Below are 14398 nucleotides of genomic sequence, written 5' to 3' on the forward strand. Positions count from 1 at the left end.
CAGTGGATTGAGTGTGGGCCTGCAAACCAAAGGATTGCGGTTCAATTCCCAGTCAGGGCACATGCCTGGGTTGCAGACCAGTTCCCAGCAGGGGCCGCACCAGAGGCAACCATACATTGATATTTCTCTCCCTCTCCCCTTCTCCTCTAAAGATAAATAAATTTAAAAAATTTTTTCTAAAAATAAGATAGCATTAGCATGATCTTGGAATTTGCAAAATTTTCTTACACAGAACATACACAAAAAAAAACCCTAATCAAAACGAAAAAACTTAACAGGGTTTGTGAACTACATTAACATAATGAACTACATTAATATTTAGGACTTCTGATCATCAAAAGAAACCATTAATAGAATGAAAAAGTAACCCAGAGAATGGAAGAAGATATTTGCAATACATGTCTAATAAAGGACTCATATCCATATCATATAAAGACTCCTATATTAAGTTTAAAAAAAACAGAACCAGAGACTTGAAAATACAGAACAAACTGACAGTGACCAGAGAGGAGGGAAGAAGGAGATAGGTGGAGTAAGAAAGAGAAGGGACAAGCAAAGGAACACAAATAGAGGATTTATGGGCAGACAATGGGGGGGTTGTCTGTGGAAGTTGGGAGGGATGGGGTAGGGGTGAATAATGGGGAAAAAGGTGGGACAACTATAACTGAACAACAATAAATTTAAAAAACAATCAACAGAAAAGTGGACAAAAGACATAAAAAAGCAATTCACAAAAGAGATATCCAAATGACCAAAATATATGTCAAAATACCAAATTTCATCAGTCTCCAGGGAAATTCAGATTAAAAATATGATATACCATTACACGTTTATAAGGAGGACTACTAAGTAAAAAACAGAAAAATTCAAAAGTTGGTGAAGTGAGGGTAACCAGAACTCCCACATATTGTACTGGAAGTATATATTAGTAAAACCTTGAAAAACCCATTGCAGTATTTACCAAAGCTGAGCATGCCATACCTGGTGACTCAGCAATTCTGTACCTAGCTTTCTACCCCACAGAAATGTGTATGATCTATATAAATGTACGAACTAGAGACGTAAATAAGCATTTTTCATAGTAACCTGAAAATGGAAATTACACAAAAACTATTAATAGTAGAATAAATAAATAATGACACACACACATAAATTTTATACAGCAATGGAAATGAATAATTATGTGCAAAAATACAAATGAACCCTGGTCAGGTAGCCTAGGTTGCACGTTCAATCCCAGATCAGGGCATAAACAAGAATCAACAAATAGAGGCATATATAAGTGGAACAACAAATCAATGTTTCTTTCTCTCTCTCTCTAAAAAAATCAATAAATTAAAAATATGAATTAATCTAAAAACATAATATTGAAAAGACATAAGTCAGACATACTTAAGTCAGACATTCCACCAACAACACATACTGCATAACTCTGTTTATGAAGTTCAAGGAAGGCAAGCTAATCGATGGTGGTGGAAGTTAGGACAGTAAATATCCTGGGTTTGGCTACTGAAAGGGCACAACAAGAGCTTCTGGCATGTTAGTAATGTTTTATTTCTTCTCTTGGATTCTAGTTACATACGGCATTTAGTTTGTGAAAACTCATCAAACTATACACTTATGATTTGTGCACTTTTTATATGTATGTTATAGTTCAACAAAAAAATTTTAAAAATTTTCTGGCAGCACAGTGCAACAGCAGAATTGAAGTGAAGCCAGGACTACTCTCAGCAACTGGGAGACTAGCAAGGGTCAAGAGACTTGGTCTTGATGAGGTCAAGGAACAGGTCTAATGGAAGAGAATGGAGGGAGAGGTCGTTATGGCTGGAGAATGGAATTTCAAAATTAAAAACCTCAGAGACAGTACAGTTTCAAAGGATGACAAGGCCTAGTAACATTATTTCATACCCTAAATTCTGAGATTTAGGGTATCTCAGTAATCTCTACCTTCCCATTCTGTAATATACTTAGGATGTCCATTTCTTCCCAGCCTCTCTTCAGGTTGATGTTAATGAACATTATAGAATATTTATACCCATATGTCCTTGAGCAAGTGCCTATTTAAACTTTCTACTTCTGCCCTTTTTATTTTTCTTCTTTTTAAAAATTATTTCCTTTAATATGGTTCCCCCTTACATTCTTAGTAATGTTCTACAAATTAAATTATTTTTACTTTCACATATCTACCTTCCTAGTTCCCTTGAGATGGCCAATTCCATCTGTTTTTTAAATTTTAATGAATTTATTGTGATGACACTGGTTAATAAAATTATATGAGTTTCAGGTGTACAATCCTGTAATACATCATCTGTATATTGTACTGTGTGTTCACCACCCCAAGTCTCCTTCCATCATCATTTATCCCCTTTACCCTCTTCTACCCACCCATTCTTTTCTCCCTAGTTATCACTATACTATTGTCTGTGTCTGAGGTTTTTTTCTTTGTTTAATCCCTTTATCTTTTTACCCAGCCCCCAACCCCTCTACCCTGACAGCTGTCTGTTCTCTGTATCTGAGTTTGTTTCTATTTTGTTTGTTAGTTTGTTTTGTTCATTAGATCCCTCATATAAGTGAAATCATATGTTACTTATCTTTCTCTGACTGGCTTATTACACTTAGCATAATACTCTCGAGATCCATCCATGCTGTCAAGGTAAGAGTTCCTCCTTCTTCTTCTTTTTTTAATGGCTGAGTAGCATTCCATTGTGTGAATATACCACAGTTTTTTTATCCATTCATCTACTAATGGACTCTTGGGCTGCTTCTAAATCTTAGCTGTTGTAAATAAAACTGCAATGAACACAGGGTGTTTCAAATTGGTGTTTTGAGTTTTTTCTAATATATTCCCAGAATTGGAATTGCTGGGTTATAAGGCAGTTCCTCTTTTTTTTCCATTTTTTATTTTTTGAGGTATTTATTTTCCATTATTTTGAGGTATTTATTTTCCATTATTTACTTGGCTGCACAGTGGCTGCATCAATCTGCATTCTCACCAAGAGTGCACAAGGGTTCCCTTTTCTCCACATCCTCACCAACACTTGTCTGTTGATATATTGATGATAGTCATTCTGACAGGTGTGAGATGGCATCTCATTGTGGTTTTAATTTGCGTCTCTGTGATGACTAGGGATGTTGAACATCTTTTCATATGTGTATTGGCCACCTTTATATCTTCTCTGGAGAAGTGTCTATTCAGGTCCTTTGCCTATTTTTAAGTTGTGTTGTTTATTTGTTTCTTTATTTGGTGTTGAGTTTTATAAGTTCTTTGTAAATTTTGCATATTAACCCCTTATCAAATGTATCATTGGCAAACATGTTCTCCTACTCAGTAGACTGTCTTTTCACTTTGTTGATGGTTTCTTCTGCTGTGCAAAATTTTAGTTTGCTGTAGTCCCATTTGTTTATTTTTTCTTTTGTTTCCCTTGCCTGGAAGACATACCCAAAAAAAGTATCCTGATAAGAAATGTCCAAGATTTTACTGCATATGTTTTCCTTCAGGATTTTTATGGTTTTGAGACTAACATTTAAGTTTCCAATCCATCTGAAGCTTATTCTGGTGAACTGTATAAGGAGGCGGTCTGTTTAATGTTTTTGCATGAAGGAGGTGGTCTACTTTAATTTTTTTTGTATGTATCTGTCCAGTTTCCCCAACACCATTTACTGAAAAATAGATTCTTTACCCCACTGTGTACACTCTTGCCTCCTTTGTCAAATACTATATGACCATAAAAGCATGAATTTATTTCTGGGCTCTTTATTCTGTTCCATTGATCTCTATGTCAGTTTTTATGCCAGTGCCATGCTGTTTTGATCGATGGCTCTGTAGTATAGCTTGATACCAGGTTGCATGATTCCTCCAACTCTACTTCTTTCTCAAGATTGCTGTCGCTACTCAGGGCCTTTTTTAATTCCATATAAATTTTAGGAATATTTGTTCCAATTCTGTGAAAAACACCACTGGTATCTTGGTAGGCACTGTGTTGAATCTCTAGATTGTTTTAGGTAGCACAGACATTTTAATGTTAATTTTTCCTATCCCTGAACATGATACATGGTTCCACTTATTTGCATCTTCTTTGATTTCTTTTTTGTTTTATAATTTTCCAAGTACAGATCTTTTATTTCCTTGGTTAAATTTATTCCAAGGTTGTGTTTTGGTTTTTTTTTTAATTTGTTTGTTTGATTTTGGATGCAACTGTAAATAGGATTGTTTTCTTAGTTTCCCTTTCTGATAGTTCATTATTGGTGTGTAAAAATGCAACTGGTTTCCGGATATTTACTTTGCATCCTGCTACTTTACTGAGTTCACTTATCAGTTCTAGTAGTTTTTTTTTGTTTTAATCTTTAGGGTTTTCTACATACCATGTCACCTACAAATAATGACAGTTTCACTTCTTTCCAATTTGGATGCCTTTTATTTCTTCTTGTCTGACTGCTGTGGCTAGGACTTCCATCTGTACTGTGTTGAATAATAGTAGTAAAAGCAGGCATCCCTGTCTTGTTCCCAATCTTAAGAGAAACACTTAAGTTTTTGCCCATTGAGTATGATATTGGCTGTGGGCTTCTCATACATGGCCTTTATTACACTGAGGTATATTCACTCTATTTCCACTCTGCTGAGAGTTTTTATCATAAATGGATGCTAAATTTTATAAAAGCTTTCTATTATCTATTGATATGATTATGTAATTTTTGTCCTTCATTTTGTTTATGTGGTGTATCACATTTATTGATTTGCGGATACTATACCAATCTTGAATACCCAGAATAAATCCCACTTGATCATGGTTATATGATCTATTTAATATATTGCTAAGTGTGGTTTGCTAATATTTTGTTAAGGATTTTGGTGCCTATGTTCATCAGGAATATTGGCCTATAATTTTCTTTCTTTGCAGTGTCCTTACTTGGTTTTGGAATTAGAATAATGCTGGCCTGGTAAAATTAGCTTGGGAGTCTTCCTTCCTCTTGAATTTTTTGCAATACTTCAAGGATAGATGTTGGTTCTTCTTTTATGTTTAGGAAATTCATATGTGAAGCTATCCAGTCCAGGACTTTTGTTTGTTGGTAGCTTTTGATTACTGCTTCAATTTCATTAGTTGTAATCTGTCTATTCAGATTTTCTAATTATTCCTGATTCAGCTTGAGAAGATTGTATGTTTCTAGGAACTTATCCATCTCATTTCAGGTGGTCCAATTTGTTGGCATATATTGTTCCTAATAGTTTCTCACAATCCTTTATATTTCTGTGGAGTCAGTTGTCACTTCTCTTTCATTTCTGATTTTATTTATTTGGGGCCCCTTTCTCTCTTTTTTTTTCTTGATGAGTCTGGATAAAGTTTTGTCAACCTTGTTTTTCTTTTCAAAGGTTTCAAAGGTTTTCTTTTCTGGTTTCATTGATTTTTTTTTGTACTTTCTATACTGTACTTTGTTGATTTCTGCTCTGATCTTTATTATTTAGTTTCTTTTACTCACTCTGGGTTTCATTTGTTGTTCTTCTTCTAGCACATTTAAGTATAAAGTTAGACTGATTGAGATTTTCCTTGCTTCTTGAGGTAGGCCTTTAAGGATATGAATTTCTATCTTAGGACTGCTTTCTCTGTATCCCATAGATTCTGAGTTGCTGTGTTCTCATTTTCATTTGTTTCAAGGAATCTTTTGGTTTCTAATTTGATCTCATTGTTGACTCATCCATTGTTCAGTAACATGTAACTTAGCCTCCATGTCTTTGTGGATTATTTTGGTTTTTTTCTTGTGGTTGATTTCTAGTTATATACCATTGTGGTCAGAGAAGACACCTGATATGATTTCAATCTTCTTAAATTTATTGAGACTTATTTTGTGGCCTAATATGTGGTCTATCCTAGAAAAAGTTCCATATGTACTTGAAAAGTATGTATATTCTGCTGTTTGGGGATGGAATGCTCTGAGGACATCAATTAAATCCATCTGATCTAGTGTGTCATTTAAGGTCACTGTTTCCTTGTTGATTTTTTTGTCTGGAAGATGCATCCATTGATACAACATGGTGTTAAAATCCCTTACTACAACTGTACTACTGCCAAACTCTCCCTTTAGGGCCATCAAGATTTGCTTTATATACTTAGATGTTCCTATGTTGGGTGCATAAATGTTTACAAGGGTTATATCTTCTTATTGGATTGTTCCACTTATCATTATGTAGTGTCCTTCTTTGTATCTTACTGTAGCCTTTGTTTTAAAGTCTAGTTTGTTAGATATGAGTACTGCTACCCCAGCTTTTTCCCCCCTTTCCGTTTGCATGAAATATCTTTTTCCATCCCTTTACCTTTAGTCTGTGTGTATCTTTCATTCTGAGGTGGGTCTCTTGTAGACAGCATACGAGTATATATGGGTCTTGTTTTCTCATCCATTCAGCTACCCTATGTCTTTTGATTGGAGCATTTAAGCCACTTACATTTAAAATGATTATTGGTATGTATGTATTATGTATTTATTGCCATGTTATTCTTTATAACTATGTTCCTCTCTCCTTGTTCCCTTTCCTCTTCTCCTTCTCCCTCTTCTTCAGAAAGACCCTTTAACATTTGTTGTAATACTGGTTTGGTAGTAACAAACTCATTTAACTTTTTCTTGCCTGGGAAACTCTTTATTTCTCCTTCAATTTTAAATGATAGCCTTGCTGAATAGTCTTGGTTGTAAATCATTGCTTTTCATCACTTTGAATATTTCATGCCAATCCCTTCCAGCTCGAAATGTTTCTGTTGAGAATTCAGGTAACAGTCTTATGGGAGCTCCATTGTACATAACTGACTTTCTTTGGCTGCTTTTCAGATTCTCTCTTTGTATTTAACCTTTGACATTTTAGTTATGATGTGTCTTGGTGTAGGCCTCTTTGAATTCATCTTGTTTGGGGCTCTCTGTACCTCCTAGACTTGTGTGTCTTCTTCCTTCAGCAGGTTAGGGAAATTTTCAGTCATTACTTCTTCAAATAAATTCTTGATCCCTTGTTCTCTCTCCTCTACTTCTATTATCCCTATGATGCAGATGTTCTCATGCATCATGTTGTCCCAAAGGTACCTTAAACTATCCTCATTTTTTTTAAGTATTTTTTTCTTTTTGCTTTGATTGGGTGTTTCCTGCTATCTTGTCTTCCAATTCGCAGATTCAATCTTTGCTTCATCCAACCAATTGTTAATTCCCTTTAATGTATTCTTTACTTCAGATATTGTATTCTTCATATCTGACTGGTTCTTTTTTGTGGTTTCTATGTCCTTTTCATGCTATTGTAGTTCTCACTATTTGAGCATCCTTATAACCCTTTTTTTGAGCTCTATATCTGATAATTGCCTCCATTTCATTTAGTTCTTTTTCTGGAGATTTCTCCTATCTTTTCATTTGGGGCATGTTTCTTTGTCTCCCCATTTTGGCTGCCTTTTTGTGTTTGTTTCTATGTATTGGGTAGATCTGCTATGACTCCCAGTCTTGGTAGGATGTGTTAGGTGTCCTGTGGGACCCAAGCACACAGTATCCTTGATCACCTGAACTGAGTGTTCCAGGAATGTCCCCTGAATGAGTTATGTGAACCCTCGTGTTGTAATTGAGTCTTGATTACTATTGGCCCATTCATGTGTGGGGTCAGCTCTCAGACTGGCTAACTGTAAGGATCAACCCTGACCATAGCGTATGAGCTGCTGTGCAAGTACTGACCATATGAGGCAGAATTTGTCTCAGCTGAGTCTGGTATCTGCCAGGATCTCCCTTTGATATGATACTTGTGAAGCTAATTGGATCCTGCTCTGATGTTATATAAAGCTGGCCACTGAGTGTGTTGGTTCTGGGACCTCATTGGAGGGACTTTGGTGCTGACCGGTGTCAGACACTGCATGTGCCTGGCCCTGTGCAACCTGTTTGGAGCTACAAAGTGACCCACAGTTTGTAGCTGCCTCTGGTAACCCCAGGTATGAGCAGGAAGGACCAAGCTGCACACCATGCCTGGCTTTTACCCATACCAGGCCCAGGGGCAGATCAGCAAAAGTCCCAAGGAACCCTGAGATTCACCTTCACCTGCTGGCTGCCTGTTAGGTTCAGTCACTGAAAGAGCCTCTGGCAGTACACAAATTACATGAGGTAGCTTCTCAGTGAGTCAAAATATAGGGGCAAGTGATGTTCACCAGACTGATACAGGTTCAAATGTGGGGCCAGTGGTGGTTCTGAGGCCACTCAGCAAATGTCCGTGGTATACCAAGTCTAGCTGCCATATGCTGGGTGCTTGCACAGCTTGTGGTGGAGTAGGGTCTCGGGGAGTCCTCAGGGTGAAGCCAGGAGAGTTTATCAGGCCCAAAGAGACCAAGATTTGGCAATGTGAAGGGAGGACTCTGTAGTGGTCACAGGGAAAAATGGTTCCTGTCCTAGAGCCACACAAGTCTGTCCCAGTTTCTGCCAGGAACCCAATCTCAGCAGGGCAGGGCCAAGACACAGGGAGTCAGGAGAATGGGGCTTGTGGATCTCCTATCATGGGGAAGTGCCAGTAAGGTTTGTGGAGACGTAGGGGTTGTGGCCCCCAACCCAGAGCCATACAACTCAGTCTGTCCCAGATTCTACCCAGACCTCAGCAGGGTGGAGCCACCAGGAGCCAAAAGGGTGGGCCACCAGGAATCTAGAGAGTAGGGATAGCAGTTCTCCCATGAAGGAGAGGCACCAATCATGTTCACAGGAAAGTGGGGGGAAATGATGCCTACCCCAAACCCACACAACTTAGTCACTGACACCCTCTGAGTCTGCCCAGACCTCTATACCCTGGCCAAGGCAGCTGACTCCTCAGTATAAGGCAAGCTTCCAAAAGTGGGGCTACAGGGTGTCCAGAGGGTGAAGCTGATACCTATGGAGGGGAGTGCTCCACTCAAGAAGAATAGCATATGTGGTATGGCAGAGTGATTCAGCACAGGTACCCTGGCAGCTGTCCCTTCAGCTCTCTCACTAGAGCCATAAACCACAGGCTTGCCTCACATGACTCTAGTCCACTCCACCTGCCCTCCACTGGATCCCAGGGTGGCTGCAGATGAAATTTTGTGAATTGGCCCTTTAAGAGTACACCTGTGTTTTTAGCAGACTTATGTCTCTTTCTGGTGGACAGAAACCCCACTGATTTTCACAGCCAGATATTATGTAATCATCTCTTCCTGGATCTGGTATTCTGGGCTAGGAAGCCCAGCTTGGATTTGAGAGCCCACGATTCTCAGGGGGACCTTTTGCAGTTGAGATCGCTCAGCCACCATCCATGGAAATGCGGCCAGGCCTTTTCTCATCTCTGCCCTTCCTATCAGTCTTGATGTTTCTTCTGTAAATCCTTGGTTATAAGACGTCTCCAGCTACTCCTCAGTTGGTTATTTAGGCTGATTCCTCTATATTTTCGTTGTAATTCAAGTTTGGTCATGGGGTGATGTAAGCATATCATCCACCTACTCCTCCTCCATCTCCCTGACCAATTTCCAGTACCGATTCTCTCCCAAAGTCAGAGAGAGTCTTACAGCACTTTATAATCCTAGTGTCTAATACTATGACCCAAATATACAAGGCATCCAAATTACTGCTCAGAATAAACCACTAATGATTATACTTACTGTTACTAGTAGACAAGTAAATTGTGCAAAGATGGTTTTCCTTCGCTTTGAAGTACAATCTCATCTACTTGAGCACTATTTTCTTTGCCATTTTTATATAAATATGTACAAAGAGGGCTTTGTATACAACCCTCTAAGGTTATTTTTATTTCACACTTAGGAAAATAATTGAAATGAGATGTGATTTAGACCATGTTAACAAAATTAACTAAAATTAATCTTGAGGACTTCCGCCAAGATGGAGACGTAGGTGGAGGAACCACCTCGCCTCTGTGCACAACCAAATCTAAGAACAACTATTTTTAACAGCAGTCACAACCAAGCCACACGGAAAATCGACAATACGGAGTCCAAAGGACAACTAGATACTCAGCTGGACCGGTACGAGGAGCGAGGCCAGCAGCGGAGCAGGTTAGCAAGAAAAAATTCCCAGGGTGGTGCGCGCAGGCAACCGAGGGCGCTGATCGCGAGCGAGCTGGCTGCCTGAGCGCACAGGGAAGAGGTGCGGTGGGTCGGTCGGTCGCGCGCATTTACGTGCAGAGAAACCAGTGAGAAGGGAAGCCGGCGCAGGGCAGCAGGCTCGCACAATTCCGATCGGATAAACAAGCCCCAGGCATGTGGAGTGACTGGATGCGCTGGGCTAGCGGAGAGGACCGCCATTGCTCCCTCTCTGACCATGCCCCCACACACAGCGTCACAAACCAGCGACCTGGGTCTCCCCGTCCTGGTAAACAACTAAGGCTTCGCTCCGCTCACTTAACAGCATGAATAGACCAAAAATGGCTCTAGGACAACTCAGAGCCCCAGAACCGTTAGACCTAAGTGATGAAGAAATAGCCAGTCTTTCAGATGCACAGTTCAAAACACTGGTTATCAGGATCCTTACAGAACTGGTTGATTTTAGTCACAAATTAGAGAAACATATGGAAGCTAAACTAATTGAAATGAATGGTGATACAAAGGATACCAATAGTAATGGAAAGAAAATTGGGACTCAAATCAAGGGAGTGGACCAGAAGGAAGAAAAAAATGATCAAACAGAAAGGAATGAAGAAATAAGAATTCAGAAAAATGAGGAGAAGCTTAGGAACCTCCAGGACATCTTTAAACATTCCAACATCCGAATTATAGGGGTACCAGAAGGGGGAAAGGAACAGCCACCAGTGGAAAACTTATTTGAACAAATAATAAAGGAGAATTTCCCCAAGATGGCAAAGGAAATAGACTTCCAAGAAATCCAGGAAGCTCAGAGAGTCCCAAAGAAGTTGGACTCAAGAAGGAACACACCAAGGCACATCATAATTACAATAGCCAAGATTAAAATGAAGGAGAGAATCCTAGAAGCAGCAAGAGCTAAGGGGACAGTCACCTACAAAGGAGTTCCCATCAGACTGTCAGCTGATTTCTCAAAAGAGACCTTACAGGCAAGAAGGGGCTGGAAAGAGGTATTCCAAGTCATGAAAACCAAAGATCTACAACCAAGAATGCTCTACCCAGCAAAACTTTCATTTAGAATGGAAGGACAGATAAAGTGCTTCTCAGATAAGACCAAATTCAAGGAGTTCATCATCACCAAGCCCTTATTATATGAAATGTTAAAGGGACTTACCTAAGAAAAAGAAGATAAAAAAGATGAACAGTGAAAGGACAGCAAACTCACAGTTATTAACAACCACACCTAAAACAAAAGCAAACTAAGAGGACAGCTAGATCAGGAGCAGAACCATAGAAATGAAGATCACATGGAGGGTTAGCAACAGGGGAGTGGGAGGAGGGGAAAGGGGGAGAAGGTACAGAAAATAAGTAGCATAGACAGTAGATAGAAAATAGATAGGGGGGAGGGTAAGAATAGTAGGGGAAATACAGAATCTAAAGAATTTGAGACACGTGTTCATGAACTAAAGGGGGAAATGGTGGGGGAGGGGTATGCAGGGTGGAGGGAAATGGAGGGGGGAATAGAGCAAATGTAATGGCATAATCAATTACAAAAGTTAAAAAATAAATAAAATTAAATTAATCTCCTTACCTCTAAATGAAAAATGTCCTCTATTATTAAAAAGCAATAAACAAGTATCACTATAACATGATATTCTTCATTGACCAAAGTGTTCTTTTTCAAAATTAAAAATGCTTAAGTCTTAACACAGATCATACATAACACTTCTGAAATTAGAATATATTCAAAGCAACAACATCAACTAATATAAAAAATTGAATTAAAAATCATGCAAAAAAATGAAAGACACAATTCACATAGAAAGTAGTCTGTTTGCATACTATAATAAAGTGTTGGCTATGACCCTAAAAGTAGTAGGGAAAGCAGTAATAAAGCCCGAGGCCCAGCTCACTCAGAGCTATGGGATCAGTGGGTATTTCTGCTGGAGAATCTTTGCATCATTATCCTTTAGAAAACACAACTATGGATTTGAAATAAATTTATACATTAAAAATGATTCTCAATTTAGAAGCTAAAACCTTCAAGGGGAATCATAATCAAGCTTGTTAAAGATCAAGAAGACTGAGTTAAAGAACTTTCAGTAGATGCAGGGTACATAAAAATCAGCACACTTCACAAACATATACTTCCACAAAATTCTTTATAAAGCCTTTATGACTGCTAATTCAGAAATGGTTAACACCATTTCAAAACTCTGAAAAACTTTAATAGAGATGGTACTCATAGAACAAGCTATGGAGGTTGTATTTTCTTTACAGAGAAGGGTGACGAGGCACACTGCAATGCTGAAGATGCTATTCAGTATCAGAAGATGAGCCTCTGAATATCACTGGTAGATATAACATTATCAAAACATAATACAAATTTCAAAAGTGACATGAGTTTAGTATTTCAACTCAATAAAGCATTTTTAAAAATCTATCAAGTAGGAGGCATTGTACTTGGCACAGAGATAAATGAGACATGGCTTCTGTCCCTTAAGAAGCTCACAATCTAGATCAGCACTGTCCAGCACAGCTTTCTGCAAGCACAGAAATATTTTGTATCTATGCTGTTCACTAATATAACCACTGGCCACATATGGAGTATTGAGCTCTTGAAATGTGCCTTGTACAACTGAAGGTCTGAATTTTTTATTTTTGTTTAGCTGTAATTAATGTATAAATTTAAACTGCCACACGTGGCTAGTAACTCCCATTAGACAGGGCAGATCTTGATACATACACTAAAACTGACCCAGAAGTATTATAATCAATGCCATAAAATGCTAATTAATATATACTTACCTCGTTTAGTATGCTTTCCAGTGTTGGAGGAGTATCAACTTGAGGAATATCAAACTCCTTGTCATCAATCTAAATAGAGAAAAGAAATTAATGTTCACACAATGATGCTTTCCATCTTATAATGATGAGGGTGTTTTAACTACTTTAGAACCATTATCAATTAAGAGACAAACATACCATAAAACTGATCACACACAGAGGCAACTCAATAAAAATCCATGATAATAAGGGTCTGGTTAAAAGACTACAGAATCATTTCCTTTTCTAACCACATATTCAATGATTATCGAAGGCAAATATGCATTGACCACACCATCCTAATAGCCCTTTCCAGAAAGCTTCTGTTGAAGGACTTTGGCATCTGCTTTCTCAGACATGAAAAAGTAGCATGTTTTATGACTATTCCTAATTTTCTAAGTCTAGACATAAGTTATACAAGCAATATGCAAAGATCTGACACTGCATTTCTTAGATGTTTCATAAACTATGGTGGGAAATATTAAGTCAAATGACTTGTCATTAAATAGTCTCATGGTCACAAAAAACTCAATGGGGGAAAAATCACTGTGGAAGAATTCTAAACCTGCCTCTAGCTATGATCTCAAGTCATTTAATATAGCTGCCCTTCAGTGTCTTCCTTTATAAAATGGATTATCAGAGTACTGTGAAGTTCAAATAAGCACATGTATTAAAGTGTTTCATAAACTAAAATGAAGAGTGACATTATCTCATAGAACTGTACATGCTCTTATTAGTCCATGCAAAAATAACAGAATCAGAGTCTTTGAGTCATAAAGTCACTCTAACCAGCATTTTCATTCAGTATTATCACTTGACAAAAGTTGAATTTTTACCAGGTCATTTTTGAACTCCAGCTCCTTGTCCAGATCTATGTAAGAGAACTTTGAAAGCGAAGTTTCTAGATTGAAGGACTTATTCAGTTCTTCTTCAGCAGTCTTGGCACAGAGGCTCTGTTCCACATTTTCATGGTCTGGTTCATTCTCCATATTTACTTTTAAGAATTGTATTTGGTCAATCCAAGCAAGTTTTTGTTTGTTTTGTGTTTTGGCCTTAGATCATGATGACCCGAATGATGATCTCTCTTCAAAAAAGAAAATATGTTGTTTAGACTTCATCAACTGGATATTCTGAAGACTTACTTAGTCAGACTTTTACAGAAACTTAATCATCTGAGTATAGGTTACGGGAATACTAGGGTATGGGGTAAAATATGGAGGTAGGGTTTCTATGGGAGAAGGAAGAAGAAACATCTAACCCAGGAGTCTAGGAAGTGACCCACCACTCAAAGTCTTAACTCCGGTAATAGTGATAGACTTGGGATAAAATCAGCCACTAGACCTGGTACTTACTAGGTTTATGTACCTAAGTGCATAAGGGCAAATTGGTGCCAAAAACTACCATTAATCCCTTCCTCACATTCAGAAACCTCAGGGTAGATCTCCAGGTCTGTAGAGAAGATTTATATACCTATTTTGTCACTAGCATCAATACAGGGCCACAGATTTCTCAGGGAGTCTTGTGTAGACATGAAG

The 14398-nt window shown here is 38.2% G+C and overlaps 1 protein-coding gene across 3 annotated transcripts in view; it reads right to left on the reverse strand.

Annotated features, from left to right (window-relative positions):
* Positions 1-13947, reverse strand: part of VPS8 (VPS8 subunit of CORVET complex) — a 250078-nt gene extending 236131 nt beyond the window's left edge. For all 3 annotated transcript variants that reach the window (XM_053657638.1, XM_053657637.1, XM_053657639.1), the window contains exons 1-2: positions 13700-13947; positions 12846-12914 (exon numbers count right to left, since the gene is read on the reverse strand). In XM_053657638.1, the coding sequence (XP_053513613.1) occupies positions 12846-12914; positions 13700-13852 (222 nt within the window). In that variant the 5' untranslated portion in view covers positions 13853-13947. The remainder of the gene's footprint in view (positions 1-12845; positions 12915-13699) is intronic.
* Positions 13948-14398: the final 451 nt, after the last annotated feature.

Source organism: Artibeus jamaicensis, unplaced genomic scaffold, assembly GCF_021234435.1.
Source record: "Artibeus jamaicensis isolate MK-2021 breed Jamaican fruit bat unplaced genomic scaffold, CSHL_Jam_final scaffold_474, whole genome shotgun sequence".
Lineage (NCBI taxonomy): Eukaryota > Metazoa > Chordata > Mammalia > Chiroptera > Phyllostomidae > Artibeus > Artibeus jamaicensis.